General features: G+C 50.4%; 2 protein-coding genes and 1 long non-coding RNA gene across 5 annotated transcripts in view; 1 reads left to right on the plus strand and 2 right to left on the minus strand.

Moving 5' to 3' along the window:
* The first annotated feature begins 679 nt into the window (after window positions 1-679).
* CLK3 (CDC like kinase 3) lies at window positions 680-11,722 on the plus strand. The gene is made up of 13 exons (XM_074837338.1): window positions 680-777; window positions 1,158-1,306; window positions 3,358-3,565; window positions 5,717-5,810; window positions 6,084-6,150; window positions 6,965-7,081; window positions 7,890-8,056; window positions 8,225-8,319; window positions 8,702-8,831; window positions 9,168-9,250; window positions 10,671-10,750; window positions 10,908-10,998; window positions 11,333-11,722. The coding sequence occupies exons 2-13, from the start codon at window positions 1,158-1,160 to the stop codon at window positions 11,516-11,518; spliced, it is 1,467 nt and encodes a 488-aa protein (XP_074693439.1). The 5' UTR covers window positions 680-777; the 3' UTR covers window positions 11,519-11,722.
* LOC141928699 (uncharacterized) lies at window positions 6,928-11,008 on the minus strand. The gene is made up of 3 exons (XR_012624833.1): window positions 10,885-11,008; window positions 10,461-10,525; window positions 6,928-7,043 (listed from the first exon to the last, which is right to left on the minus strand). It is a non-coding gene; the product is annotated as an uncharacterized LOC141928699 (long non-coding RNA).
* A 251-nt stretch (window positions 11,723-11,973) lies between the features above and the next one.
* Window positions 11,974-27,711, minus strand: part of EDC3 (enhancer of mRNA decapping 3) — a 28,135-nt gene continuing 12,397 nt past the window's right edge. For all 3 annotated transcript variants that reach the window (XM_074837336.1, XM_074837335.1, XM_074837337.1), the window contains exons 5-7: window positions 19,227-19,380; window positions 16,822-17,039; window positions 11,974-15,749 (exon numbers count right to left, since the gene is read on the minus strand). In XM_074837336.1, the coding sequence (XP_074693437.1) occupies window positions 15,415-15,749; window positions 16,822-17,039; window positions 19,227-19,380 (707 nt within the window). In that variant the 3' untranslated portion in view covers window positions 11,974-15,414. The remainder of the gene's footprint in view (window positions 15,750-16,821; window positions 17,040-19,226; window positions 19,381-27,711) is intronic.

Consider the following 27,711-nt stretch of genomic DNA (forward strand, 5'->3'; position numbering starts at 1 on the left):
GAGGAAGGCCATGGTGAGGCAGACCATGGTGAGGCAGACTGTGGTGAGGAAGGCTGTGGTGAGGAAGCCGATAGCGGGGCAGACCATGGTGAGGAAGGCTGCGGTGAGGAAGGCCATGGTGAGGGAGACCATGGTGAGGGAGACCATGGTGAGGCAGACCGTGGTGAGGAAGGCCGCGGTGAGGAAGGCCGCGGTGAGGAAGGCCGCGGTGAGGAAGGCTATGGTGAGGCAAACCACAGTGAGGAAGGCTATGGTGAGGCAGACCATGGTGAGGAAGGCCGCGGTGAGGAAGGCCATGGTGAGGGAGACCATGGTGAGGGAGACCATGGTGAGGCAGACTGTGGTGAGGAAGGCTGTGGTGAGGAAGGCTGTGGTGAGGAAGGCCATGGCAACGCAGACCATGGTGAGGAAGGCTGTGGTGAGGTAGACTGTGGTGAGGAAGGCCGTGGTGAGGAAGGCCGCGGTGAGGAAGGCCGCGGTGAGGAAGGCCATGGTGAGGAAGGCCGCGCCGTGCCGAGGCAGAGCCCAGCTGCCCGCCCCCCGCGCAGGCCCGTTCCGAGCGCTGCAGGGGTTAACGGCGCCCTCCGGGGCACCGAGCGGCGGCGGGAGCGGCCGGGGCGGAGCCGCTGTGGGCGCGCGGGGCGGGGCGGGGCGGGGCGGGGCGGGCGGCGCCGGAAGCGGAAGCGGGCGCGGGAGCGGCGGCGCTGCTGGGCCGGGGGGGCCGGGCCGGGCCGGGCCGCAGCCGCGGAGTCCGGCGCGGAGGGCCGCGGAAGGGCGGTGAGCCAGCGGGGCCGGCGCGGGGGGCGCGGAGCGGGGGTGGCGACCCTCGGCGGGGCGGCCATCGGCCCTCGGGCCCGGCCGCAGCGCCCCGGGGGAGGCGCGAGGGCGGGAGCGGCGTCCCGGTGCGGGCAGGCCCGGTGCGCTCGGCGGTTCCGTCCCGCGGGCACCCCCCGCTGCCAAACGGTTCTCGCGGGCCGGGGAAACCGGTTTGTACGCGGGTTGTGGTAGGGGGCAGCGGGGAAATAACCGGGAACGTTGCGCCTCCCTGCGCCCTTCGGGGTGGCCTCAGCGGGGGGTGGGACGGCCCTTCCCTCCCTCCGTCCTCCCCCGGGGAGCGCCCGAGGGGTTGGCGAGTCGGAAACCTGGTGTCTCCTCAGATGCATCACTGCAAGAGGTACCGGTCCCCGGAGCAGGAGAGCTACCTGGGCCACCGGTGGAAGAGGAAGAGGTCTCGGAGCAGAGACTACGAGGGGAGGCTGCGATACCCACCCCGGAGGGATCTGGCCCGCAGGTCGCGATCGAGAAGGTGAGGGGGGGGGTTTGGGCAGCGGCCATCGGATAAACTCCGGTCCTCGATGCCGATCGTGTTTCAGAGTGAGCGCTGAGCGGTGGCAGCTTTCATTTTCTGACTGCCGATCAGCTTTAAACCTGTAAATCCCAGCGATGGAACTAAAGGGCTTAACCGCGTGTGCCTCCCCTTACACACTTCTGCATCTCGCCAAAAGTTCTTCCCAAAGTGACATCTTTAATATTAACGAGGGAGAACAGCTTGCCCTGGAATCATCTTTCCCAGGTCTAACGCTGTGGAGGCATTGAAATCCTTCTCTCCTGACAACCCGTTTCCTTCTGAAAGTATTACCAATCAGATTTAAAGTAACAATACTTTTCCCTCACCTACGCTGTCAGAAAGGACCTGAGCATCGCTAACCGATCTTTCCTGCTCTGGCTCTGGATTTTACCTTTGATCCTCTCTTTGTTCAGCGTTTCCACAGGGACAATTAGGTGCTGGAAGCAGGGTGGATGAGGCCTCTGATTGATAACAGGAGCAGCGGCGAGGGCTCTGGAATAGAGGCGGGAGCTGTGTGCTGACACGTCGGGGTGTGCGACCGAAATAGGCCGGTGGTTCTCGCTGCTCGGTGGTACCCGAGCTGCGGCGGTTCCGCTGGCTCAGCCAGCAGTCACACAGGGCAGGTGCAGCCAGAAGGGAGCTGAGTTCATCTTTAATTTCCTGAGGTGTTCTACAGATTAATTTCTCTTCCAAGCCTGGCTTTTGTTTACTTGAAGGAAGCGGATTGTGAAATACAGCTGATGTCCCCAATGGGTTTTTCCATTTTTTCATCTGACGGGTTATGCAGGACAGATTTGGATGAAAACAGGCTTCTGCTAGGTGAAAATCTTCTTGCCTCTTTAGCGTCAGACTCTGAGCCTCTCACAGGTTTGCTGGTCTCCTCAGGTTGTTATTTCTGATTCCTCTATATCTTAAAAGTACGCACTGAAGTTTCACAAAGGTGTGGCTGGAGTATCGGTGTTGGAATGGAGCTGTGGGGTTTTTTGGTGTTTTGGATAGTTCAGCAGTGACCTAGAGCTGCCGCTGTCTTGGCAGGCAGTTTGAAATTTTATTCTTGATCCAAGATGAGATGAACCCCCACATGCATACCTGCGTCCCGTTAAGCTGTCAGCGAGAGACCTAATTGTTGCCAAAGCAGAGAGGTGTGAACAACAAGAGTTCCTGTCCTGGACAGGAGGGACAGGAGACGCTGTAGCGAGGTCTCGGTTGGCGAAGCCATTGCTGTTGCTGTTGACTAGGTGACAGCATTGACCTGGCCCGGCGTGTGCCCAGAATACTGCTGTTTATCGTTGGAAAGCCAACATGCTATTCTTATTTCTGAGTTGCAACATTTTCTACTTAAAAACCCATGGCTTTTCACTCGATGACATGTGAAGCAAGACTTCTAGTGGAAGCTGTTTTATTAGAACAGTTGCAGTGGCTGAGATGGAGAAGACGGTCGTGCTTGTGGGGGGCAGAAGCAGACCACTGCTAAGTCATACCATTTTTGCTGTCCAGTTCAGGAGAGGTGACCAAACTGGAGACCAGATTTTCCTTCTGGCTCTTGCTAATGATCTGCTGAGCCGGTGTGCGTGTGTACACCGAAGGTTTGGTGTTTAGGGGACGCCAGTCCCCCCTGGGGTGATGACTGGAGCACCGCTGCTGGCTTCAATTCTCGTTTAGGAACTAATGAGAGACCTTCCCGGGGGAGGAGAAACGATGTTAGAAAAACACTTGCGTATGGTGGCGGAGGTGGCTCAGATGAGGTAGGCAGCTCAGATGGAGCTCTGAGTGGGTGGTTTCCCCCCAGCTCCTTGAAACGTGGGAGTGCCACACCATTTTCTCTTGCAAACTTTCTCATTTTTTATCTGAGAAATGGTCAGCATCTGAGCCGCAGCGGAGGGCTGGTTTGAAGCTAGGACTCTTGCTGTTGTTTCCCTGCCACCAGGGAGTGGGAGCAAGAGCACTTTGTTTCAGCCGGCCTCTGCCTTTTTTCCAGGTTTATAAATGCATTCTTGTTTGTGCTGCAGCCATGACAGGATGCCTTATCACAGGAGATACAGGCGGGACAGCGACGCCTACAGATTTGAAGACCGAAGCCCGTCTTTTGGAGAGGACTATTACTCGACCCGCTCGCGAAACTGGCGGCGATCCAGAGGCAGAGAGCAGCACCGTCCCAAGAAGCATCAGCATCACTGCCGGAAACGCAGGACCAGGTCTTGTAGCAGTGCCTCCTCGGTGAGTAGCATCCAGAACGAGCTCAGGATTGCTCAGGGTTTTAACTGTTCTTACCTCCTTTCAGCTCTGAACACTCTGGGTGAGTACCTCTAATCCCATTTTTTTGTGTTTGTTTTCATTACGTGGAACATATAGTCCAAAACCTGTGTCTTGTTAAGCGGGAAGCGTTTGTAGCTATTGGTTTTTACTAGTCCAGCCCCTGTAGCCTTAATACGTGAGGAAACTAAGCTGTATTCTTTACAGGCGGGGAGGGGATCAGGGAAGGCTTCAAATGGCGCACACGATAGGCTAACAAGGGCGAGCCTTGGCCTCAGGCCAGCCTGGCTGCTGGGGCTTGGTCATTGTTCAGGTTTATACGCGGCCAGGGCTTCGGTTCTGCTTCCCTGGGGGGCTCCGGCATGCCGCGGTGGTCCGGAGCGCTCCTGTGAAGGCACGTCGATTTGACTTTGTGCCAGGATCCCCGACCAGATGGGATCAATCAGCCTGGTTCTCCTGAGCTGTTAGCCCCGTGGTTATTAACCCCTGTCCCGCTGTACTTAGAGAAGGGCTTCCACCTTCGGAGGATATGCACGTCTCCTCTTTGCCTATTTCCACACAAGTGGCCTTGGACTTCAGTGAAGCTGAAGACTTGCCCGTTTTCCACCCTGAAATGTAGTATTCCTTTCGGGGATTAACAGGGAATATTTGGTGGGGAGGACAGGGAACACCCTGGAAGTGTTGTGAGGTATCAGACCAGATGTCTCTGCTTCACTGCTTCTGTAAGGAACGTTTCCAACTTTCACACGTTTGTTGCTTTTAAATGTTATTACAACTAAAAGACCGAGTCCTGATCCCTGCAGTTACAGTGGATGTCTGCATGGCTGGGTCTGTTGCTTTCCTCCTTTTCTTTCTTTCCAGTTGACTTTTTAATTTTAGTTTTAGAAAGAGCCAGGGTTATGATGAAAACGCTCCAGTGCGGTGTGCGTGCGTGCGTGCGAGCGATGATAACAGTGTGCAGGTTTGGGCTGGTGTGATCTAAATCCTTTGAAGTCTCACAGCTCTCTCAACTGTCCTCTCTACCTTCTCCTCCGTTTCAGCTGACCTTTTGGGGTTTGATGGTAGCTCATTATTTTGGACTAGCTGGGGGGCGAGGGGCACAGAAGAGAAGCCTGACAGAAGCTCGGGCGTGGAAATGTAGAGTTTTGTATTAATTTCTCTGGTTGTAGAGATTGTAACTCTATTTAAGGCCGAACAGAAAAAGATCGGGAATTAGGGCAGCTTGCTTTGTGGACCCTGGGTCCTTCCAGGAACGTTCGGCTGGTTTTCCAGTAGAAGCTAGCAGTAGCAGGGGTGAACTTGACCTCCTACCTTTAGTGGATGCCTGAAGGGGAGTGAAATGCTCCCTGGGGATTAATCTCGCTGTCCTGTTCCTAAAGTTCTCCCAGGCTTAAAATTGCAGCCTAAGGCCGATGTGCAACACCAGGTCTGTGTGCAGCCAGTCGGGCGTACGGATTTAGGATCAGCGTGGTAGTTGGTTTGGTCACGAAGGGAAGGGCTGGTTCGTAGCCGGGGCAGGACACGGCTCTGGGCAGCTGGCGCTCTATTAAGCAAGGTACAAAAGAGCACGCAGAGGGAGAACTGCTACTCTGGCTTCTACTGGACAGCTTGTCCAAACTGACAGCTTGTGTACCCTTCGTCACGTTTGCCAGCGGAGAAAATGACGTTCTTCTGGCAAAGCCCTCCTTCTTCTTGTGCCTCTGGCAGCGTCCTCCGGCGCTTCGGAGGAAGCTGCTCCTCTGTGGGGAATGGTGGTGCCAAGCCAAGCCACCTTCACACTGGAGCTTCCCAGCTGCTGCTTCCCTTCAGAGAAGAGGGGGGCATTTTCCTGCCTAAGAGGCGGCGGCACCAGAGGCTGTAGCTAATGAGAGTTTTCTTACATACCTGTAGCTGTTGATTACTTTTCTGTTTTGAAGTTAGTTTGTGTCTTGACGTGTCCCTTGCAATATCCCTATCGTTATATATGCTGTGTGCCTTATGAAATGCTGGGATCTGGAAAATCCAACCACCGACGCACCGTCATCTCCACCTTTGAATGACACCACAATCCTGCCGCTCGGAACTGCCCGCTGTGCGCGCTGGGTCGTATGCCGTTTCGGGGGGCGGTGTGTACAGAGAAGCCAACAGAGCAGTAAGCGCAGCAGGAGCGTGGAAGATGACAAGGAAGGCCACCTGGTGTGCAGGATCGGCGATTGGCTTCAAGAGCGATGTACAGCCACCTTTCGTAAAACTTTACCTCTCTACTTTCTATCCCCATGTTAGACGAGATCTCTCGTATTGTACTGGAGGGGTCTCTAGTGTTTTATTGCTTATAAATGGACTGACCAGTAAATTGCCTGAGGCAGACAATAGACACTTGAGTTTTAAAGAGTGTAGCAGTGAGAGACATTTTTTGCTTTGACATTTTATTGCTGTGAAATTGCAGGACCTCAGCTCTCGCCAAGGCTCTGAAGTTCACGTCCACTCCTGTTTTCTCTCCTAGATGAAATTGTCGGCAGCCTTGGCGAAGGCACTTTTGGCAAAGTGGTGGAGTGCGTGGACCATGCCAGGTGGGCACCTTTCCCTTCCGGATAACACGCCTGTCCCTCGTGCATCAAGCCCAGGTGCTCACAAGCGTGGCAGGATTAACGCCGCCAGTTTTGCCCGGGCCTGGGGCTCCACTGGACCAAACTCCTGTCACCCTCCACTTGTCGCTATGGTAGAAGTTATTTCTATAACAGCAAGTGGAAAGGAGATGGGTTTGTAGCTCAGCCCCCTGAGCTTGCAGGCCAGTGTGTTAAGGGAAGCAGGGGAGTGTGTTCAGTGTCCAAGGGCTTTGGCACATGCTGTTCTACTGCAGTGAGTTCCAGCTGAGATACGGGCCAGGCAGCTGGGGAAAAGCGACCTCTTAAGCTGCCAGGGTACTTTTTTTTTTTTTTAAAACATCTCCTGCGATTACACTTGACCCCTGTCTCCTCCTGACCTTTTGTCTGGCTCAGAGCTGTGGGGTCAGCTCAGTATAGGAGCCGCTGGGCTGTCCTGCCTCCTCAGAAATCTCTCTGGCACGGTAGGAAAGGGGAGGTGGCTGCTGGAGGCCCAGTGACCTTACAGCCTGCCGTGTCAGGAAATGCCATGCTCACAGAGCTGGCCGCAGCGCTCTCTGGAGTGTTACCCAGCAGTAGCCTTTTGCTTCAAATTAACTACTAGTCAAGCAGCGTAAATCTTGGGCAGACCTCAAGAGCTTTGTTGGGACCCAGAAATGACAAAGCCTTTTAACAGATGAAAACATGACTGGAGTAACTGGGATGTGCCCTCTCGCTGTGGACGGAGGACAGGTGTATGTAGGCTTTTTCTGACTCCATCCTTTTGTCTCTTCCCTTACAGAGGCAAATCTCAAGTGGCACTGAAAATCATAAAAAATGTTGGAAAGTACCGAGAAGCTGCCAGGCTGGAAATTAACGTCCTGAAAAAAATCAAAGAGAAGGACAAGGAGAACAAATTGTAAGTTCCTACAAGACTCCTGGGTAGTCAGTACCACATCCTTACAGTCTGCTTGGGCAATAGCCAAAGAAACACAGGGCTGAGGACTGGAATACCTGTTACTTGCCTCCTGTGCCAGGGGGAAAACCTCTCTCATTCCTCTGTGTTCTGGGAGAGTCTGTCTCTAGTTCTACTGAGCACTTGTTTACTTAAAACAACTGACATGCCAGGTCATAGTGAGGAAAAATCCAACTACCTGAAAGGAGGTTGCACAGAACTGGGGATGAGTCTCTTCAACCAAGTAATAAGTGATAGGACAAGAGGGAATGGCCTCAAGTTGCACCAGGGAAGGTTTAGACTAGATATTAGGAAGGATTTCTTTGCAGAAGGGGTTGTTAGGCGTTGGAATGGGCTGCCCAGGGCAGTGGTGGAGTCCCCATCCCTGGAGGTGTTCAAGAGTCGGGTTGACCCAGCGCTGAGGGATCTGGTGTAGTTGAGAACTGTCAATGTTAGGCTAATGGTTGGACTGGATGATTTTCAAGGTCTTTTCCAACCTAGATGATTCTGTGATTCTGTGAAAATTAACCAAAACTTTTCTAACAACCCCCTGCTGCCTTGTCCCATGTGAGTCGGGGATCTCTGTCTAAAGGTGGTTAAGTGGGGAGGGGGTGTCTGGTGTATACAGGGGGATGGATTACTGTGCTTCTGAATCAGCTGGCTCGGAGCTTTTGCTCACCAACCACTTCTGAAGTTGCCAGAAACAGGGAGGATGACTGTTCTGTCCAGTCCCTGCATGACAGTTAATCCTCATGTCTTTCTCTCTGCACAGCTTGTGTGTCCTGATGTCAGACTGGTTCAACTTCCATGGCCACATGTGCATTGCCTTTGAGCTTCTGGGCAAGAACACTTTTGAGTTCCTGAAGGAGAATAACTTCCAGCCATACCCTCTCCCTCAGATCCGGCACATGGCCTACCAGCTCTGCCATGCCTTGCGATGTAAGTCACCCGGGGCCAGCCTTGCTAGGCGACGATGGCTCCCGGAACAGGTTGGGAGGGAGCTGAGGAGGAGCTGGCTTAGTGCTCGGATAGGCAGAGTCACATGGGTGCTTCAGTGTGTGCTTCTAACATATATTTTTTTTGCTCTCTTCTTCACCACCTGTGCAGTTTTACATGACAACCAGCTGACTCACACTGACCTCAAGCCAGAAAACATCTTGTTTGTCAACTCAGATTTTGACACTCTGTACAACGAGAAAAAGGTGGGTTATGTGTGAAAGAGGAGTGAATAGATCAGGAATAGCCTGCCCTTCCCCCCCTGCAGAAATCAGATCTTCCCTGTTCTGTACACAGGGCTTTAAAAAGTCTGTTTAGTGGGAACGAACTGGAAGTTGGGCCTCTTCTTTCTCCCATGTTTTCTAAAAGCCTTAAGACTGCTTCAGGGGCTCCAGTCCATGAAGTGGAGCGTTCAGTGGCTTTCCTTAACACTGATCTGAGGTGTAAAGAGCTCAGAGCTCCACAGTTATAATCCTTCCAAGCAGTAGTGCAGACAAGGCAGTTCTGGGGTCAGAGGGCTCCTCTCAAAGCCTAGGTTAATCCCAAACCAGCTATTAGAAGCACCGAGGATTTCTTGTTTGCTTGCAGAGCTGTGAGGAGAAATCTATTCGGAACACGAGCATTCGTGTGGCAGACTTTGGAAGCGCCACCTTTGATCACGAGCACCACACCACTATCGTGGCTACCCGGCACTACCGTCCCCCAGAAGTGATTCTGGGTGAGTACTGCCGGGGTTTTGGGACTCTCATACGGGTGGAGGAGAACAGTTGTCCCAGGGATGCTCTAGGATGATGCTGTCTAAAGGAAAACCAGCTTGAGAGCACTCCAGCTATCGGGGAAGCAAACTGGCTCCAGGGGAGTGTAGACTCAGTGTAAGCTGAAACAGAAGTATTGGGAGAGACCCAACAGTCCTCCTGCCAGCATGCAGCACCAGAAAAGTGCACAGATAACTTCTAGGTCTGTCTTCGTGTAATTCCTGCGGTTTTAACAAGGAACTAGTAGAAATCTGGTGGGACTTGTTGAGAGCACGAAATTAAATTGATTCTCTTTGCAGAGCTGGGCTGGGCACAGCCATGTGATGTCTGGAGTACCGGCTGCATTCTGTTTGAGTATTACCGTGGTTTCACGCTCTTCCAGGTAAGATTCTTGCAAGAGGCGTTGTACCCTAAGAATCTGTAATGTCTAAAAGGGCTGAAACAGGTGAAGAGAAGGGAAATGGATGGGCACACACTTTGCTGGGTAAAAAACTGGATGGATGGCCGGGCCCAGAGTTTTGTGGTGAATGGAGTTAAATCCAGTTGGCGGCCGGTCACGAGTGGTGTCCCCCAGGGCTCGGTTTTGGGGCCACTCCTGTTTAACATCTTTATTGATGACCTAGACAAGGGGATCGAGTGCACCCTCAGTAAGTTTGCAGATGACACCAAGTTGGGTGGGAGTGTTGATCTGCTCGAGGGTAGGGAGGCTCTGCAGAGAGACCTGGACAGGCTGGAGCGATGGGCTAAGGCCAACTGGAGGAGTTTCAATAAGGCCAAATGCCGGGTGCTGCACTTCGGCCACAACAACCCCCAGCAGGGCTACAGGCTTGGGGAGGAGTGGCTGGAGAGCTGCCAGTCAGAGAGGGACCTGGGGGGGTGATTGACAGCCGGCTGAACATGAGCCAGCAGTGTGCCCAGGTGGCCAAGAAGGCCAATGGCATCCTGGCTTGTATCAGCCATAGCGTGGCCAGCAGGGACAGGGAAGGGATCTCACCCCTGTGCTCGGCACTGGTGAGGCTGCCCCTCGATGAGTGGGTTCAGTTTTGGGCCCCTCCCTCCAAAAAGGCCATTGAATGACTCGAGCGTGTCCAGAGAAGGGCAACGGAGCTGGTGCAGGGTCTGGAGCACAGGTCTGATGGGGAGCGGCTGAGGGAACTGGGGGGGTTTAGTCTGGAGAAGAGGAGGCTGAGGGGAGACCTCATGGCCCTCTCCAACTCCCTGAAAGGAGGGTGCAGAGAGGGGGGATGAGTCTCTTGAACCAAGGAACAAGCGACAGGACAAGAGGGAATGGCCTCAAGTTGTGCCAGGGAAGGTTTAGACTGGCTATTAGGAAGCATTTCTTTACAGAACGGGTAGTCAGGCGTTGGAATGGGCTGCCCAGGAGAGTGGTGGAGTCCCCATCCCTGGAGGTGTTCAAGAGTAGGGTCAACATAGTGCTTAGGGATAGGGTGGAGTTGGGAACTGTCATTGTTAGGTTGATGGTTGGACTGGATGATCTTCAAGGTCTTCTCCAACCTTGATGATTCTGTGAAATACAGATCAGGCACTAAAAATCAGGAGCTGAGTTTGAAAACAAGCCTGGGATAACTCACGGTTTGAGGACTTGTGCCTTGCTGGAAGGATAAGGTTCAGATCACTTCTGGTTTCCTCACTGTGCCTGTGAAGAATAGAAAAATCAAGAGAGGAAGCAGAGGTGGACAGGCAGAGGCTTGTCTGTTCTACCCCTGTACTCGTATAGCAAACTTTTGTCATCAGAGCTCCCAGGTTCTGAATTAACACACCATTGCTCTTTTCCGGTGCAGACCCATGAGAATCGTGAGCATCTTGTCATGATGGAAAAAATCCTCGGGCCAATTCCATCTCACATGATCCACAAAACTCGGTAAGAACTTCCTCTTAAACTCAAGACAGTCCAGCCAGCTGTTTGTGGCTGGTTGCTCAGGATACTGGGTCTCACCTGTACGGCTAGAACAAGGGGAGATGTGCTGGAGGTACGTGTCCCACCAGCAGCCTTACCCAACACCACCTTTCCTTTGCAGGAAGCAGAAATATTTCCACAATGGGAACTTGGTCTGGGATGAGAACACGTCCGACGGCAGATACGTCCAAGAGAACTGCAAGCCGCTGCGGGTAGGCGCTGTGCTGCGGCTGGGGCAGGGCGGGCTGTGTGGCGAGGCTGAACCGCTGTGCCATTCCCTTCCCCGGATCAGCGGTGGGGGGCTTAAGGATGGGAATTGCCCTTAGCAACTGGCTTCTAGAGAGCCCCAAACTCTCACCTGCAGTAACAGAAGTTTATTGGTCTGGCTGAAGCAGGACAGGTGCTAGGGAAGGGGAGGGAGGCTGTGCTTCAGGATGGGAGATGGCGGTTGCCTCGCTGTGTCACAGAACTGGGGCCTAGGGTTGGGTCCCTGTCCCAGCAGAGCGCTACACCCCTCTCTCTGTCCCCCCTGCCCTTCTCTTTCAGACATACATGTTGCACGACTCGCTGGAGCACGCACAGCTCTTTGACTTGATGAGGAGGATGTTAGAATTCGACCCTTCCCGGAGGATCACGTTCTCGGAAGCCCTCCTGCATCCCTTCTTTGCCGGCCTCTCTGCGGAGGAGAGGCTGCTGTGCGGGCGAGGCGCCAGCCGGGACCTGAGCAGATGACGGCTGGGGAGGGTGCGACGCTGCCGGCTCTGTCCATACACCATCGGTTCGGTCCCGCTCGTGCTCTTCTCTGAGTTCAGAGGGGCTGGGGCACTGCGACAAGGACCCTGGGGAGGGGAGGGGAAGAAAAGCTACGTCGGAAAGCACAGATTTGTCTATTTATATGTTGTAAAGTTAAAATAAAGTGTTTCTTATTGTTTGATACTTCCCTTGTAGGCAGGTGCAGGGTTCTCTTGCTCCCCCAGTTTGCTTTGTCTGCAAAGGAAGATGGAGAGACTGAAAAATTAACAGGAATCTTTGCTTCACTGGAGGACAAAAAGTGAGGGTGAGTGGACTGAACTCTCCCTGGCCTCTGTCCTTGCTCCTCCGAACAGCACAGAGCAGCAGGAAGGCTTGTTCCAGCTGTGGTGTCAGGCTCTAGAATGACAGCAGACAAATAAATAGCTGCACGCAAATAGCACACATGAATAGTTGCACTTTATTTCAGGGCATCCCCCAGTTGCGGCAGGAATTAGTCGTTACAAACATTAGGTCACAAATGGAATATCAAGCAGTGACATAGTGCAGTGATCTTCACATGTTAGTGACCAGAGCAGCACTCGTGGGCAGTTCCTACGACGGTGGTTAAGGTTGTGGGTAGAAACTATCTAATCTCAAAACACAGCTAAAAAAAGTGTTGCATTCTTTGAATTAACTCGGGCAACGTGGGGGAAGGGGCAGAAGTGACCCAGACCCTTTCTGGGTCTCTGAGTGCTCCAGAAGAGCTCTCACCTGCACAAAAGATGCATTTTGTGGGTGAGGCCAGTACTTCCTCAAGTAACCCTTTGTATCTGAGGGAAAGTACAGCCGAATACTCAAATCTACATCTCCAGAAAAAGTGAGCACACCATAAAGTTTAACTGTGCCAAACACAGCCCAAAGCTGCCTGCTGTGCCCTAAACACTGCACGGGCAGGGACTGGGAATCCCTTTCCTTACGTGAGGGTTTGTACCCTCTTGTTGGGCAACATGGCTCCATTTTTTGTTGTTGTTTAAACACGGGGAACTCAGTGCTGCACAGGTGGCGATGCCTGGGGCCTCGGTGCTTCCTGGGGCTGGGCAGCAGCAAGTACAGACCTGATCCCAGCAAAAAACATCTTTAGGGGGTTCAGTGCCCTTCTGGGCACGTAACCAGCCACTGGCACAGCAGCGTAGAGGCAGAAAAGGACCCTGTGCTGAAGCCTTGAGTATTTCTACACTGTTACTGCTTAGTGCCTACAATCTACAGTTTAATAGCCAAACCCAGAAGAGGCAAGAAAAGCCTACAGCCTGGTTCAAGGAAAGCAGAGATTGAAACACCAAGTTCTCTTAGAGAGTCTTGAGCAAAGAAAGTGAAAATAAGGGGACTAAAGCTAACACTGTACAGCAACAACCAAGGGACAGCCATCCACCTTTTTAACCCAGCCACTGCTCCTCTGCCTGGCTCAAGATTAGATGAAGCTGGAACAGCTGAAGAAACAAGGCAGAGGGAAGCCTCGCATTTGTATTTGAAATAACTAGCCCCACTGCCATCCCTTCCCCGTGCAGCCGAGTCAGAACCACAGCTTGTGAAACACCACTACAGTTCTAGCTGAAACACAGCTCACCTGAGGAACAGGTGCTTCAGCTTTGCCCTTTCCACGGGAGAGGAACCACTCGAGGGCGGAGCTACACCCCATCACAGAACTGACCAGTCATCCAGCCCCTCCGTGCGAGCGCTAAGGCCACTCAGCGTGAGCCAGCAGACGCAGTTCAGTGGTCCAACCTCAGCGGGGAAAGCAGCTCAGGGGAACCAGGGGTCCAGACACCGCGAGGGGCAGAGCCCTTTGTCCTGCTGAGGTAGATATGGCAAGGGGCAGGCGGCCTGGCAGGGGAAGAGACCTCGGGCAGGGGCAAGCCCAGCGCTCACCAGCCTCCTGGCCTAGGCTGGGTCTTCCCCCATCACTCCACACTTTCAGGCAATATTAATTACTCAACTGCTTCTTTTCAACCAGGGCAGTCTCTTCCCTCCAACTTTGTTCTTGGCCTTTGTTCTAAGCAGATGAAAGGGAAGGACAAGCGCCTGATCTGTAAATCCTCACCCCTCGGAGCACAAGTGGGTCAACAGGTTTGTTAAGCGGGACTCTACCTGCTTAGCAGAGCCCAGCCACAGAGCAGCTACGAGAGTAGGTGCCCATTTCCTCGTGTCCCTACGCTTCAGCCTCAGAAGGGATCCAGCTTCCCTGGAGCAAAGGCACCGTCCGAAGCTCTCCCAGACGCCAGAACAGGGTCTGTGCAAGGTGTAGGTACCTGCAGGAGCTCTGGGGACAGGCAAGGTACCAGAAGAGCAGCAGAGCTTCAAGCACTGCCCACACTCACAGCATCGGGAGCAAGCAAGGAGCTGAGTGCCTCTGCAAGAGCAGGGCCCGTGCCTTGCATCTGCCGGTTCCCCCGCGGGAACAGCTCGCCCTTACGGCACCTCGGGCACTGCTCCAGGCTCAGCGCTTCCCCGGCTCAGCTACAGGGCACTGAGCTTTCAGAAAGCACGCACAGAGCCAGCACGATGGCTTCCCAAAGCCAGCCAGCTGATGGCTTCTCAGCTTGTCCCTGCTCTAGGCACTGCACCAAGGCTCCATCGGGCCAACAAAATGAACGCAGGAAAATGGGGAGCGCGTGCGGCACAGGAGCAGTTAGCAGAGCAACCCGGGGCAGATCCCCTACGGTAATTCAGAGGAGAACCTCCTGCCGTACCGCTCCAGGAGGGCAGCGGCTCTCACCACGCCATCTCCTGCAGGCAAACGGGACCACGGGAGCCGAGGACCCAAGTCCTTCCTCAAGCTGGTTCCCAGCACGTGGGTGCACGCACACGAGCCCACCCTATACGCAGGCTTTGAGCCCAAAGGGAACAAATGGATCCATGACCTACTTCCCAAACCACACTGAGTGTAGGAGGGATACTGGAAGCATTGGGGGAACTTACCCAAACATCACCTGCACCACACAGCACGCAACAAACTCAGAGTGACACTGCCCTGCTTCACTATGCTTTCCCTGATTCAGCCACTCACTGTGCCAGAAAAGAAAAAAAAACAAAACAAAAACCAAACGCACAACTATGCTGGAAAAGTTTTTTTCCAAAACACGCCTCACTCCCATAGACCTGGGCTTCACCCACTAAGTGAACAAACAAAAAGCCAAGAGAGTATATAAGCAAGTAAGGCCTAGCTGAGGACATCAGTGTTCCCAGAGCATGTGCGACCTGAGAGCTTCTGGCTCCTGACACAAGCTTTCCAAAGAGGGAACGCTCTCCTTGAGGGGCTGGAGGGTCCAGGAGGGAGAGCGAGCTACCCCTGCCTTCAGGAACATAAAACAGGGGAGGGGGAGTCAAAAAGAACAGAACAAAACCAAATCCTCCTTTCCGGTACAACTGCAACAGAAGGTATTTCTACACAATCAAGGGGTGCTGTTCCCACCAGGACGCCCTTGCTGGGTCCATCAGCCCAGCAGGACAGAAACACATCTCAAATCTCCACACCACCCGTCACCTGTACCACCACATACACCCCCTCATTAAACACCCTCCCGGCTGGGCCTGGGCAGCAGCGGCCACCTTCGCCGGGGACAGACACCATCTTCCTGCATGTTCCTTCATACAATGGCACAAGAGAATGAAAACATCTTTGCAGGAACATCCGCTTCCTTCTTTTTTTGTTTCATTTTATGATTATTCCTTTTTTTTTTTTTTTAAATACACAATATTTCTTCTGGAAGGAAAACTCTCCAGAACTTCACATCCTTAAGGCGTCACGAGTTTACTAGTCAGGATCCACTGGACAGCTTATTTGACAGACCTCCTCCTCCTCTCTTCTCTCACTTCAGAGCCGTGTGGCTGGCTGGGCTCTAAGTGGAATGCAGGGGGATGACGAATTTGCAGCCGAAGGGCGAGTGGTAGTTTATTCCCACTTCTTGAAAGACCTTCTGGGGAATGCCAATGTCACAGAGATACACGCGCCCTGCCCTCTCGCCCAGGGGCAGGGGCAGGCCCAAGGCCAGCGACCACTTGGCGTCGATGCCCTGCTCCATCTCGTTTATCGGAGGGTCTATGCTGAGGACGGGTGCCCGGTTCTGGTTGGCCCAGTCCACAACTGCTTTGTACCAAGGCTGATCTCTCAAAAAGGCATTTTCATGACAATCTAGGCAGTTGATCACTAGGTCAACAGGGGTATCTGGGAGATCTGAAAGAAATACAAACACCGTTGAGCGCTGAGGGTCAACCCCAAACCATGAACTAAGGCTCAGTGCCTTCCCTCCTTGCACTGCCAGCACATTTTTTCATTTTTGCCTCCAGCACCCACAGTCTCACTGCATTCAGTCTGGCCTTACCTGTGGCTACTACTGTCCTTCTGCAAAAGACATCAACACCAATATTTAAAAGCTCTTCAGCCCTCTGGAAACGTTCACAGACTCAGGTACAAAATCTCATGAAGTGGTCAGGACTTGAGCAGCCCCAGATGCCATTGCTGAGCTAGCTCACTAGTCCAGGCCACCCAGGGAAGCAGTGGTGCACTCTCTCCATTATAAAAGGACTATTTTATATTCCACAAGCTAAGAAGAAAGGCTATTTTTCTGGAAAGGCAGTTTGCGTGCTGCACTGCTGCCTGTCCCACTGAGCTCCATCAGCCTCACTGCACTCACCTGCTCCATTCCCCTTACCTGACAGACCACAAAGTCCTTGGTGCAAAATGTTTTGTAATCTTTTGCAACAGGCAAGTAGCTCAGTCAGCACAGCCCCCCCCCACTCTGCCAAAGCACGAAACGTTGTGCAGTGCCCTAATTCCCAGGTTTAGTTTCTCCCAAGAAGTTTAAATGAACCAGGTTTGAAAATACCGCTGGTGAAACGACAAACAGAAGGCAGCTCTCTCACAGAAGACGGAGCAGCAGTTTATTCTAGGGCATACTAAGAGATGTGAATTTTGACAGCTGCCAGGACTAGTTCAGCAAAGCTGTCTGCTTGGATTGAAGCAGCAGTTGGATGCTCATTGACTTGCAGTTTCAATATGCTGAACAAGAAAGGCCCTTTTCCTAAGAGAATGGCTGGTCTGACTCAGATCCATACAGCAGCTCTTCCGTATTTGCTCATACAGGAAACATCTGTACCAGCACAACTGCTCCACTGTTGAACCTCTCGAGTCTCTGCTGTCCCGCCAGCCTCCCAGCAGCCACCGCCTGCCTGTGCCGGTGCCACTAGATGGTGCCACCGGACCGGGCAGGCACCGGGGAGAGCAGCTCTGCTCCCCACTCCCTCACCTTTGACGCTGGACACCTGCTGGCCTTGCGTCTTGCTGAAAAGGTTCAGCTCGTTGGTGATGGATTCCAGCATCTTGACAAAGTTGGGTAAGAAAAGGATGACGTGGACGTCGTGGTTGGAGAGGTGCCGTCCGCAGCTGATCCCCTGGGCCCCCTTCACGTGGGGGCCGCACAGCAGGGCTACCGTGGGCCGCTGGTGCACGTTCTTCGGGTTCAGCCTAAACGCAGACAAGAAGGGACTGTTAATAAACCCGAGAATCTCTTACCTTCTTCCTGCAAGAGAAAAAGAGTAAAATGCAAATTGACAGGTGTTTTGCAAATCTTCCGTTGCCTCGGAAGAAGGAACCCACATCCTTTTGTAGCACTGACACTAGAGCGCTGCTCTGCTTGCAGGTTCCCTTCAAGACTTCTTTGCACCCACAGCAGAGAGCACAAGGTCCCAGTCTATGGTGGTTCATCATGAAGCCAACTCGTACTTCCAAAGCACAGGCCATTTTCACTGCTCATGTAGCAAGCCTGAGCTTGATGCTATTTCAGTTTTAGGAGGCTTTTTTTCTCTGACGCTCTGATTTTTGAAGAAAGCTAACTACACAACCTTAAAAATATGGGATGAGTTACCCCATCAGCAGAGCCATAGTTAAAAAAAGAAGAAAAGTCATTTCTACTCCCTAAACCTCACCAACTGCAAAATAAAGTTGATTTCTTTAAATGGCCTGCAAGTCATCGAGGGTGGCTTATAGTAGGATTTTCAGCTGATAGGGTCAGTGCTGCCTGGGATGTCATCACTTACTGCTCTCAATCAAATGATCAGGTCCTAGTAAAGTACTAGAGAATAAACAGATGGAGACTTAAGGCTTACCTTCCATTTCAAGAGCAAGTAATTCAGAGCAGCTATCAACAACATGAAAATACACATGCAATTTTGTATTTTTTGTATCAGAACTAGTGTGGCCAGCAGGGACAGGGAAGGGATCTTACCCCTGTACTCAGCACTGGTGAGGCCGCCCCTCGATGAGTGGGTTCAGTTTTGGGCCCCTCACTCCAAAAAGGCCATTGAATGACTCGAGCGTGTCCAGAGAAGGGCAACGGAGCTGGTGCAGGGTCTGGAGCACAGGTCTGATGGGGAGCGGCTGAGGGAACTGGGGGGGTTTAGTCTGGAGAGGAGGAGGCTGAGGGGAGACCTCATGGCCCTCTACAACTCCCTGAGAGGAGGGTGCAGAGAGGGGGGATGAGTCTCTTGAGCCAAGTAACAAGTGATAGGACAAGAAGGAATGTCCTCAAGCTGCTCCAGGGAAGGTTTAGACCTTATACTTAGGAAGGATTTCTTTGCAGAAGGGGCTGTTGGGCGTTGGAATGGGCTGCCCAGGGCAGGGGGGGAGTCCCCATCCCTGGAGGGGTTGAAGAGTCGGGTTGAGCCAGCGCTGAGGGATCTGGTGGAGTTGGGAACGGTCAGGGTGAGGTTCATGGTTGGACTGGAGGAGCTTCAAGGGCTTTTCCAACCGAGATGATTCTGTGATTCTGTGAATTGTCTGCTCACATCAACAACTATGCTAAGTGCAGTCACAGAGCAGACCTCTTCAAAAGAGTCATCACATATATTTATGCAAAGAGCAGTAAGTGCACTCCAAAGCTGCTAGCAAATTGGGCCCTCCAAAAGAGCAGGATATTCTCAGTTTGGGTGTAGATGCCTGAAAGCTAATTTAGCACTGCAAAAAGCTAAGCAGCACTTTGTTTTCATGAGATGACTTTTGGTTTTATCGATATCGTTATATTGTAACATGTAAAAACAAGGGAAAGGTTTACTTATTTGCAAAAAGGACTGGCTCGCTAGATATTCTGCAATGGTTTAATCTGCCTTGGGCTACACCTGTGCAAAGCTCACGTTCCCTGAAAAAATTCCCAATAAGTGGAGAGAAAAAGCTCTGGTTTGCCTTTGACTCAAGAGATACTTCTGCTTCTGGGACACAGGAGCCAAAAAAAAGCCCTTAGTAAGTCATTCATCTAAGATGGTATGTTCAGCCCTTTCCTACAGAGACTAGAGATGGGGAAAAAGCAGCGTGAACATGGAAACCTACTGTAAGCCTTCCTCCTACCTCAGCAGCCTGAGCCTCGCACTTGTTCTCATGATTATGCAGAAAGAGGCCAATACACGAACTACACCACAGGTCTGCAGGGCAGTGGATGAGTTGTTTCTTTCTGAGGCAAGGAAGGCAGAGAGGTGACAGCCACCTCCAGCTGCAGGACCACCGAGGCACTAGCACGAGCAGCAGCAGGCATCCACATCACACTGACCTCAAAGGCAACCTCTCAGCCTCTTCTACCTCACCCCACTTAGCGGAACAAGACAAGCTGAGCTCTGCTTAGAGGGGACAAACCCACAGCAGCGCGAAAGGGAGCAGCTTTACCTGTTGGGTCCCCCCAGGAGGCTCAGGGCCATCTGACTTGCGCACACTCCCGTCATCTCCAGCCTCCGCTCCAGAGTCAGCCCGTGCTTCTCAGCAACCGAGAGCAGCTTTTTGTGAAGCTCGTAAGACACGCTTGGAACGACCAGCCCAGAGTCTAGGGTTCAAAGAGAGGGGAGGGAGGAAGTCAGAAACGGGTGTAATCAGAGACTCTTCCAGAATGCTGCAGACTGGCAAGGTTTTATATAACACCACTTAGAAATAATGACAGTGAAAAGGCTTATTAGCTGTTACCAAGGGTCTGCTTAAGCCAGTAATCCAGGTTCCTTTCGAGACCAGCAAATGGATCCGAACTAGCGCATCAGTCAGCTTACTCTGAGTGAAGCAGAGACAACTAAACACAACTGCTGGGCTTGAAATAATAGCTTTCCACAAAAATTCAGCAGGCAGATGGCAATTTTAGCAACACATGGACCAGGAAGGCCTTTTTGACTTACAGACTGAATATTAAGTTCTTTCTTAATGGTCTCCAGGCCACCAGCGCTTTAACCCATGCCCAAACACACATAAGTGTTCCTAATCATGGTGAATGTCAGAAGAGAAGCTGTGAACCAGACTTCCCACCAAAAAAGCCTGGATGCATTCTGCCTCCTGACATCAGTAGTGACCAGCCCCAGACTTCCAGCCCCTAACCCACATACCACAGCAAAACAAGACATCCCATATTTACTAGGTAGGTGTCCCCAGCACCTGAGCCGTGCCATGCCAGAAGGACTGGCTTCAGACACAAAAGCTGAATCGTGACACACTGGAGCAGCAGGGGAACGAGGCAGCTGAAAGAATAAAGCCTGTAGAAAAATACTTCTCAGATGTTTTTGACAGCCTGGTCTGCAAGCCAGGAAATGCTCCAGCATGTGGATCAAGGGAAAAAACAAACAAGAGAGGTTTTGTTAAGTGCTGAGAACAGCGCCTGCAGTAGGCAGCAATACAATCCCCGCTCGCTTCTACAAAAAGCCTGCCTGGAATCAGCAGGTAAGAGAAACACAAACCTGAATAACTGTTCTGGCCGATTCTTTATACTCTCCTTCTGCAAGCAGGCCAAGCTGGCGCTGACTTCACAGAAACAAACCCTGCAATAACATCTGTAAAATCTCCTGGAACTAAATATAGAGGATTCCTTGCCACCAAAAGGCAGCTTGCTCTGAGGGGAGCCACAGCAATTTTTCAGTGGTGTGTTGAATAGTGGAGTACAAGGAAACTGAAAATAATTACTTATGGTATATGGAGAGAGAAGTGCAAAATGTAAGTGACAGGTGAGGAAACTGCTGCAACAGCCAGCCAGATATCCCTGAATACCTTCAGCCACAGAAAGCCGCCTCTTTATTCTAACTTTTCTCCAAAATAATTCTGATATCCAAGCCCCTTCGCTCTGTGTTTGAGGATTTGCACTTATGCAGAATCAGCAACACACACTATCCTTCCCTTGAAACATCCTCCTGCAAGGCCTGGATGTCCTTAACTGTCTCCCAGCTTAATTCCCTCCCCATATGGGACAGCCACAGAGCTGGAGCACAGCTGCCAGCAAGAAAAGCTCTCAGCTCCTTCTGTTCACATCGTTCATAAGCACTGCTCCGAGCTAAACAAGCAATCCCAGTAGAGCCCGGGGGAGCAAGAGCTCTGTGAATTTACTGTTTGTGCCTACTCTGGGACAGGCAGATGAGGTGCACAGAAGTCAGGCATGCAGGTCAAAAAGGTCCACACTCAGACCGATGCCTGCTACAGCTCAGGCACAATGTCAAATGTCAAGCCAAAGTGTGAACTCGGTCCTTCCATCAGCACACTCTGCTTCTGCGGTGTTCAGCAGCCAGCACCCCTGCGCTCCCACCCGCCGCTCCGCCTCTGAACTTGGGGCAACAGCAGCCAGCTGGGTGCTCACCACAGCCCAGCGCCAAGCAGCACCAGCACGGTGGGGCTCGGACCACCTGCACTAACGGGAAAGAGTCGTGGGAACATGACACGGCCCAGTGAAAACGCTCTGCCGTGATACGGGCTCAAAGGGGAACAGCCACAGCGTACACATCCGCTCAGAGAGGAAACTTAACAGTTACTTGTGGGCTCCGGCTCTTTTGCAGACAAAAAAACATAACAAGAACCAGTTGTAACAAGCAAGTGCCATATTCAAATGAGAAAAGCAGCATGTATCTTAATTCTGAGGAATTATTTGTACCACTGTATTTCCCCAGGGCGCCCCAGTCACAAACCACTAAGTCAAGCTATGGCGGAAATGGCAGGTTTTGTACCTCTTGAGGTTTCCAGAGTCAAATCGGAGGTATTCCTGCAACGTAACAGTAAAATGTTGCGGAGCAGATCCTGCTGAATCCTTCTGGCCTCCATTTCCACACTCACCAGCTAGTGCTTTGCAGATAGAGGCCCAAACATGTTCAAACACTTGACCTTGCATGTTAACCGCTAATTAAGCTACCTCTGCTAATAGTCTTTCATTACATGCAGCACATGCAAGCATGCACATTATCAAAGTCATTTCAGACTCCTGATAGCAGCCACGGAACATTTGGAGTCATAAGCCACTAATAATCCTAAACCCATCACAGCAGTCACGCACCTGCCCGGTGTTCACACACCCTCTTAGCCTCCAGAGTCACGCAAGGCTCGGCTCTGCCTCTTTCCCATTCATATTTTTGCTACTTCATCAGGTCTTGTTTTTCAAGCTTGAGGGAGGACTTGGAATGAGTGACCTGAGGTCAGGATCTCTTCAAACAGCTTGACAGGACGCATCCTCTGCTAACCTGAAACAGGGGGGTCCCAAACTGTACTTCTGCTCCTTCTGAACTGCGGGAGCACAAATTCCCTGCTTAAACTCTGCACAAGCTCCCCAAGCTTTTGGGTGAAACAGTTGATCTATACTCTGTATCTACCCAATTTGGTATGGGTGTTGCCAACGTCTTCTCTGTAGCCATTTACATCTTTCCCTCAATCCCTTCCCCCAGACCACGAGCCTCAGTAAACCCGCATTTACCATCAACTCAGTGCCCAGTGGGTTAATGCAAAGGGGGTTACTGGGAGGCAGCAGAGGCATGAGATGAACTTGTATTTAGCATGCCAGTGCTACACTTTGTCCTAATTGCTCCCTCTCAGGAGCAGGCTTAAATGCCAAGAGAACTTCCCTTCTTCGCACTCACGCAAGGTCCAACCAGTCAGACGGGCTTATCAAAACCAGGCCGATGGAGTTAAATAAACTCTGGCAGAAAGCAATCAAGGAGGCGACGTGTAAACCCACAAACAAGAACACTACTGCAACAAAACTGAACGCCTGCCAACTTTAATTATGTTTGGGTTGGACAGTGCATCTTTATTGTTTGGTAATGAAGGTAATAAAATAAATTAGCTCAGGCCTTTTAATATTAAATAAATGTATTTTACAGCTGCCTGGAAAAAAAAAAGGCAGATATAGACTAAACAGTTTTGTGACATGCAGAGTATTGCTGAAGCCTGATTAAACATGAAGTACTCTCCGTTTATGAGGCACACTGTCCTGGGCACTACAACTGTGAACAAGTTCTCTCCTCGAGCTTCACTATGCAATCTTACACACATACTGGTTGGATTAAAACACCCTACGCCAGCAGGAGGACTGCGCTAACTCTCCAGAAGTTAACAAAGTAAGAGTTTTTCCCCAAACAAGCCCAGTGCAACGTTGATGTCTGAAGTCCAAACGCCACCCATGCTTACAGTGGCAGGAAAAGAGAAAAAAAACAAGAGAGGGTTGCTGCTGGAGTAGCTCAGTGTGTAAGCCCCATCTCTTGACTATTTCAGCAGCTCTCTAGCTGCTAAAATAGATACAGGTGAGCTGCACAAATGGATGAAATGGAACTAGACTTCGGATCTCCTGAAAGCCATACGTAGCATCATGAACTCTTTCCTTTAGCAATAAATAACTCCAGGTTCCAGAGCCACACAGCTCATAGTCTAAGATGCAGTTACATGGAGTGGGTATAACTCTTCTCCAGTTGAGGCAGAAGGGACATTACTTGCTGTCTTTTGCTGGTTGTAAAGCTGGAGCCACCTGACTGCAGACTCAGCAAAACAGTTACTTGCCCCACAAACGTGAATGATTTTCGCCATAACCTTAAGGGCTAGATTTTTTTTTGTAATCATCATTATTTTTAATTAAGACAAATTCTGCGGGAGTTCTGGCTGACCTTCCAGTGTCAGCCTCTCCCAGCATTAGTGCACAATTCACTCCAGCTGAGCAAAAAACTGTCTGAGGGACAAAGAGACTTTGCCCCATGACCACTTTGTTTTCTCCTGTGGTTGGATAAAATGAACTTAATTTGCACTCTACTCAAAGATCCCAGAAACACTTCACACATTCAATATACACAATCGCTGTAAGGCAGTCATCCATAGACTGAAGAGCTAAAAGCTACAGAGAGTAGAAAAGTCAGTCAAGGACATGGCACACAAAAAAAAGCACCATACTGTCAACATCATCCTCACAGAACAGACTCAGCCTTAGTTTTGTAGCCTGACCCCGGCACATAAGCTCTGCCTGCTGCATTGATTTACTCCTAAGTGCGTATTTTCTTCCACTATCTGCTTATCATGGGGAAAAAGAGTTTCTTGAAGGACAGGCTTGAAGTCTGATTAGGGGGAGCAGAGAGAAATATTGACACTTTGCCCGATTTTTTGAGCACAGTCCTGTTTTCACTTGACAATTTCTACAGCAGCTGAGTTTGAAAAATCCCACTTACTTGCAGATGAACCAGAGATGGAAACAGCACATTTTCTACACTAACAGCATTAACTAGAAGAGACCTGCTTTGGACAAAGCCTTACTAGTACACCAGGGAAAGAAATACATACCTGACCTACGTGGCATACAGCTCTCCTCTTTACTCATCTGTGTGCTCATAAAGACACTGTCCTGGCAGACACCACTGCTCAAAAAGCCAGGCTTTGGGTACAAGCCTGCTGCATGCATCTGCACCACCTACACCGTGTGGGAAAACAGAAAGTTGAGGTGTTGTGGCACATGAGAATTTCAGTCCCATTTCATGCCCACAGTCCAGGCGAGGGAGATTTTAATCCAGTATAATCATCATGAACTGCAACCCAGGTATGTGCTAGCAGTGATTGAACAAAGTGAAGAAGAAAGGAGAGATGAACTGCAAAAAGGAACCATTTGGGCAAACCGGTATGCTTGAGATTTGTATTGTATAATCACAGATGATGAACTGAGATACTCCATCCTACTGCAAACTCCTCTGAGCTCCAACATACCTGCAGAGCGCTGGCTTTGCAGTTACTGCTAAAAGACCTGATCCCAAAACAACAGTGCTGTTCAAACACAGATCGTTCCAGTGCTGACAGCCAACAGAAGGAACAGAGACAGACCTATGCTAACACACATTTAAATTCTCTAGCTGGACAGCTCTGGAAGTAGAAAAAAAAAAAAGACAGCTCACACCTCATACAGCCTTTCCAGGGAGGCAGATTTTTGTTAAACAGTTGCACCTCTCCTTTCAAGCATCATATACTGGTAAACAGATCAATAGCAGCCAGCCCAAAAGAGTAAAGGCTAATTATATATTTGGGAGCAGTGCATATGTGGAGTTCCAGGGACGGACTCAGCTCAGTCATGATCAAAGACCTGGTAAGTTCTATTAGCTTCAGGTTTTCATTTTTGTTAGCAACAGATCCCCATGTTCATTCCCTGTTCACCACCTATTTGGCAGCCTGGCTCCGTAAAATTAGATCTCAGGAAAGCATCCTGGTGGATTGAAGTGTTTATCAAGCTTTGCTTACATCCTACATGAAACAACTTATTTTAGTCAGTCATAAAAACACAGACTGGAAGCCCTGCAGATTAGTCTTTTGGAGAACTGGCATCAGCAGTTTGCTGGTTTTACCGCTGCACAATCCTGGTTATTTCCTAGCTCCATGGAAACGTGGCATAAAAGAGCATGCAAGGATTCACAGACTTCTTCCTCTCCCACAGTGACAAGAGCTGGATATTAGCTCACTGTCAATCACCAGCATCACTTTGTTTGTGCTATTATAGCAGACAGAATAATCACTGTATCAACCAGAGCTCTTAAGACAATCATCTTCAAGATTGGCCTAGGGTAAAAAATTACAAAGTACTTCTTTTCCTCTCTAACAAGCAAGTGCTTTTTGCAAGTAGAGCTTCCCTGAGGAGTCCAGAAAAAACCTCTGTCAGGAGAATTCAAAAGAAGGAGAATTCTTGCATAGATATATCCAAAATCATGGCTTTCGGGGCTACTGGCACACTCATTTAGTTTCAGCAGCTGCTGCTTTTTGAGCCACTAAGAGGCAGGCTGCCTACAGCTTAGCATCCTCCTTCCAGTTGCTAAACAAAGAAATCAGGATTTTTTTTTTTTTTTTTTTTCAAGTGACAGTCCATCATTACTCCAAGCATACTGATTATCTTTCTGTCCCTCGGAGGGCTGACTCGCCTCAAAAAGCACTAAACTGCATGCCAGAAACAGCAGGCAAGTTACAGCTGTTTACAAGAGCTTTTGCTAGATAGCCATTCGCATTTCCTAAGCAAAAGTAAACTTCCTCAGTGGACACAAAGGAAGTCATCCTCTGTGGGAAAAACATCTAGAGACACAGCACTGGGACACTTTTATCATCATTCACAGGACTGTGAACGTGCCCAGCTCAGCACAGGCGACAGGGAACTGTAGTTGTCAATACCCTGCCCGTTGTGTGACACGACAGCTTTTCTTTCAAACAAATCCAGAATTCCATAGGGGAGACTAATCACCCAACAGTAGCTAATGAGGCTAGCGAGACTCTGCAAGTACAGAGGGGAGTCATTTACCACCCTCCCTGTGCAGGCTTGCCAAGAACAAAACAAGAAAACAGCAGTGCTTTCACTGGGCTGCTCCCTTCAGCACACTGCAAACAGGGAGCCAAGAGTTTCCATAGTAAAGGACGATGGTGTTTAGCAAACACGATTTCATTTTCATCCCCTGAATTTACTTACTGATGCTTGCTGTTTATTGCATGTCAGAGTTTTCCTCCCAGGACCTGTACTGCTAGAACACCATATTAGCCATACTTCTCAAATTGGCAGCTAACAGTAGGTTAGCTTTTGTTTCAGACTAGACATACATAGAGGCCCTGTCTCCTCTCAGACAAGCCAGCTGGAAGATGAATTGACAAGTAGTAAATTTAAAAAAAAAAAAAGTAAATCACATACGAAAATGAAGAAGTGCTTATTCACACAGCACACAGGCCATTGGTGGAGCTTCTTGCCACAGGACACTGCAGAGATATTGAAAGCTTGCACAGATTTAAAAAGCAACAGGTTAAATTAAGCAGAAGAAAAAAAGCCCCATCAAAAGCTATTAATACTAAACTATCACTTCTGCTTCAGGAAGTCTTAAAATTGTGAAAGACAAAGCACTCAGAGGAAAGTCTCACTGCATGTTTACTCTTTTCTTTCACTTTTCCTTAAGTACCCTTGGAAACACAACACTGAGCTGGACAAGTTCTGATACGACTCAGTATGTTTTCCTCTCATTCGAGGCCAGAACAGATCAATAGGAAGATGGATGACACAAATGGAAAACTATGATATCGTTGTATAGCAGAACCATTAAAAAAATATATATGTTTTTTAAAAACTGAAAAGCAGCAAATCAGTACAAATGAATCAGCTTCCTTCTCTGAAGTGTTTCACACCCCAGATGGGGTTTCTGGACAGAAAGACAGATCAAGGATCTGATCACACTTCTGCTCAGTGGCCAGACCACCAGGATATCACCTATTTAGTGTCTCTCTACAAAAAGATCTAAAGTTTCATTTTATTTTGATGTGGAAAACAAACATTCCTGGAATGCAGAAGTTCCTTCACTCCTACATTTTGCAAGTGTTAGAAAGCATGCAAACCAACGGCAGGACACCCCAACTGAAGTTACAGGGAATCTGCACCTAAATGTAGCATAAAGCACATATGCTATACTGGATAGCATGTGTATGTAGAGAAATAAAAAGACTGCTTATAGTAAAATCCATTCACGTACATAAGCAGCTCTGGTGCTTGGTCACAAAACTACTACTGGACATGAAATGAGAACAGTTCTAGCCTTCCCCAGAGCCATGGATTAGGACCTGAACAACTGCTCTCCGCATTCCGATTTCAGGAGCGCGGCCTCCCTGCAGGCAGGCAGCTCACTGATCCACCCCACTGCCTCCACCTCCATCCAAGCACCTACCTAGGGGCAGCAAGGACCAGAAATCAGACTTGCAGGAGAACATCTGGGCAGCAGCTGGCACCAGGGAGCTGAACCAGTTTCCCCCAATGATACACTTGACGAATGCTTCAACTCAAGCATCTGCCTGGAAGTTTTTCTTTCCTTTTACAATTAAGACTAAGGTAAAGCAAAGGAGAGAAAGACACAGCCAGCTCTCAGAACACACACTTTACATGCATGTT

The sequence above is a fragment of the Strix aluco genome, chromosome 12 (genome assembly GCF_031877795.1).
Source record: "Strix aluco isolate bStrAlu1 chromosome 12, bStrAlu1.hap1, whole genome shotgun sequence".
NCBI lineage: Eukaryota > Metazoa > Chordata > Aves > Strigiformes > Strigidae > Strix > Strix aluco.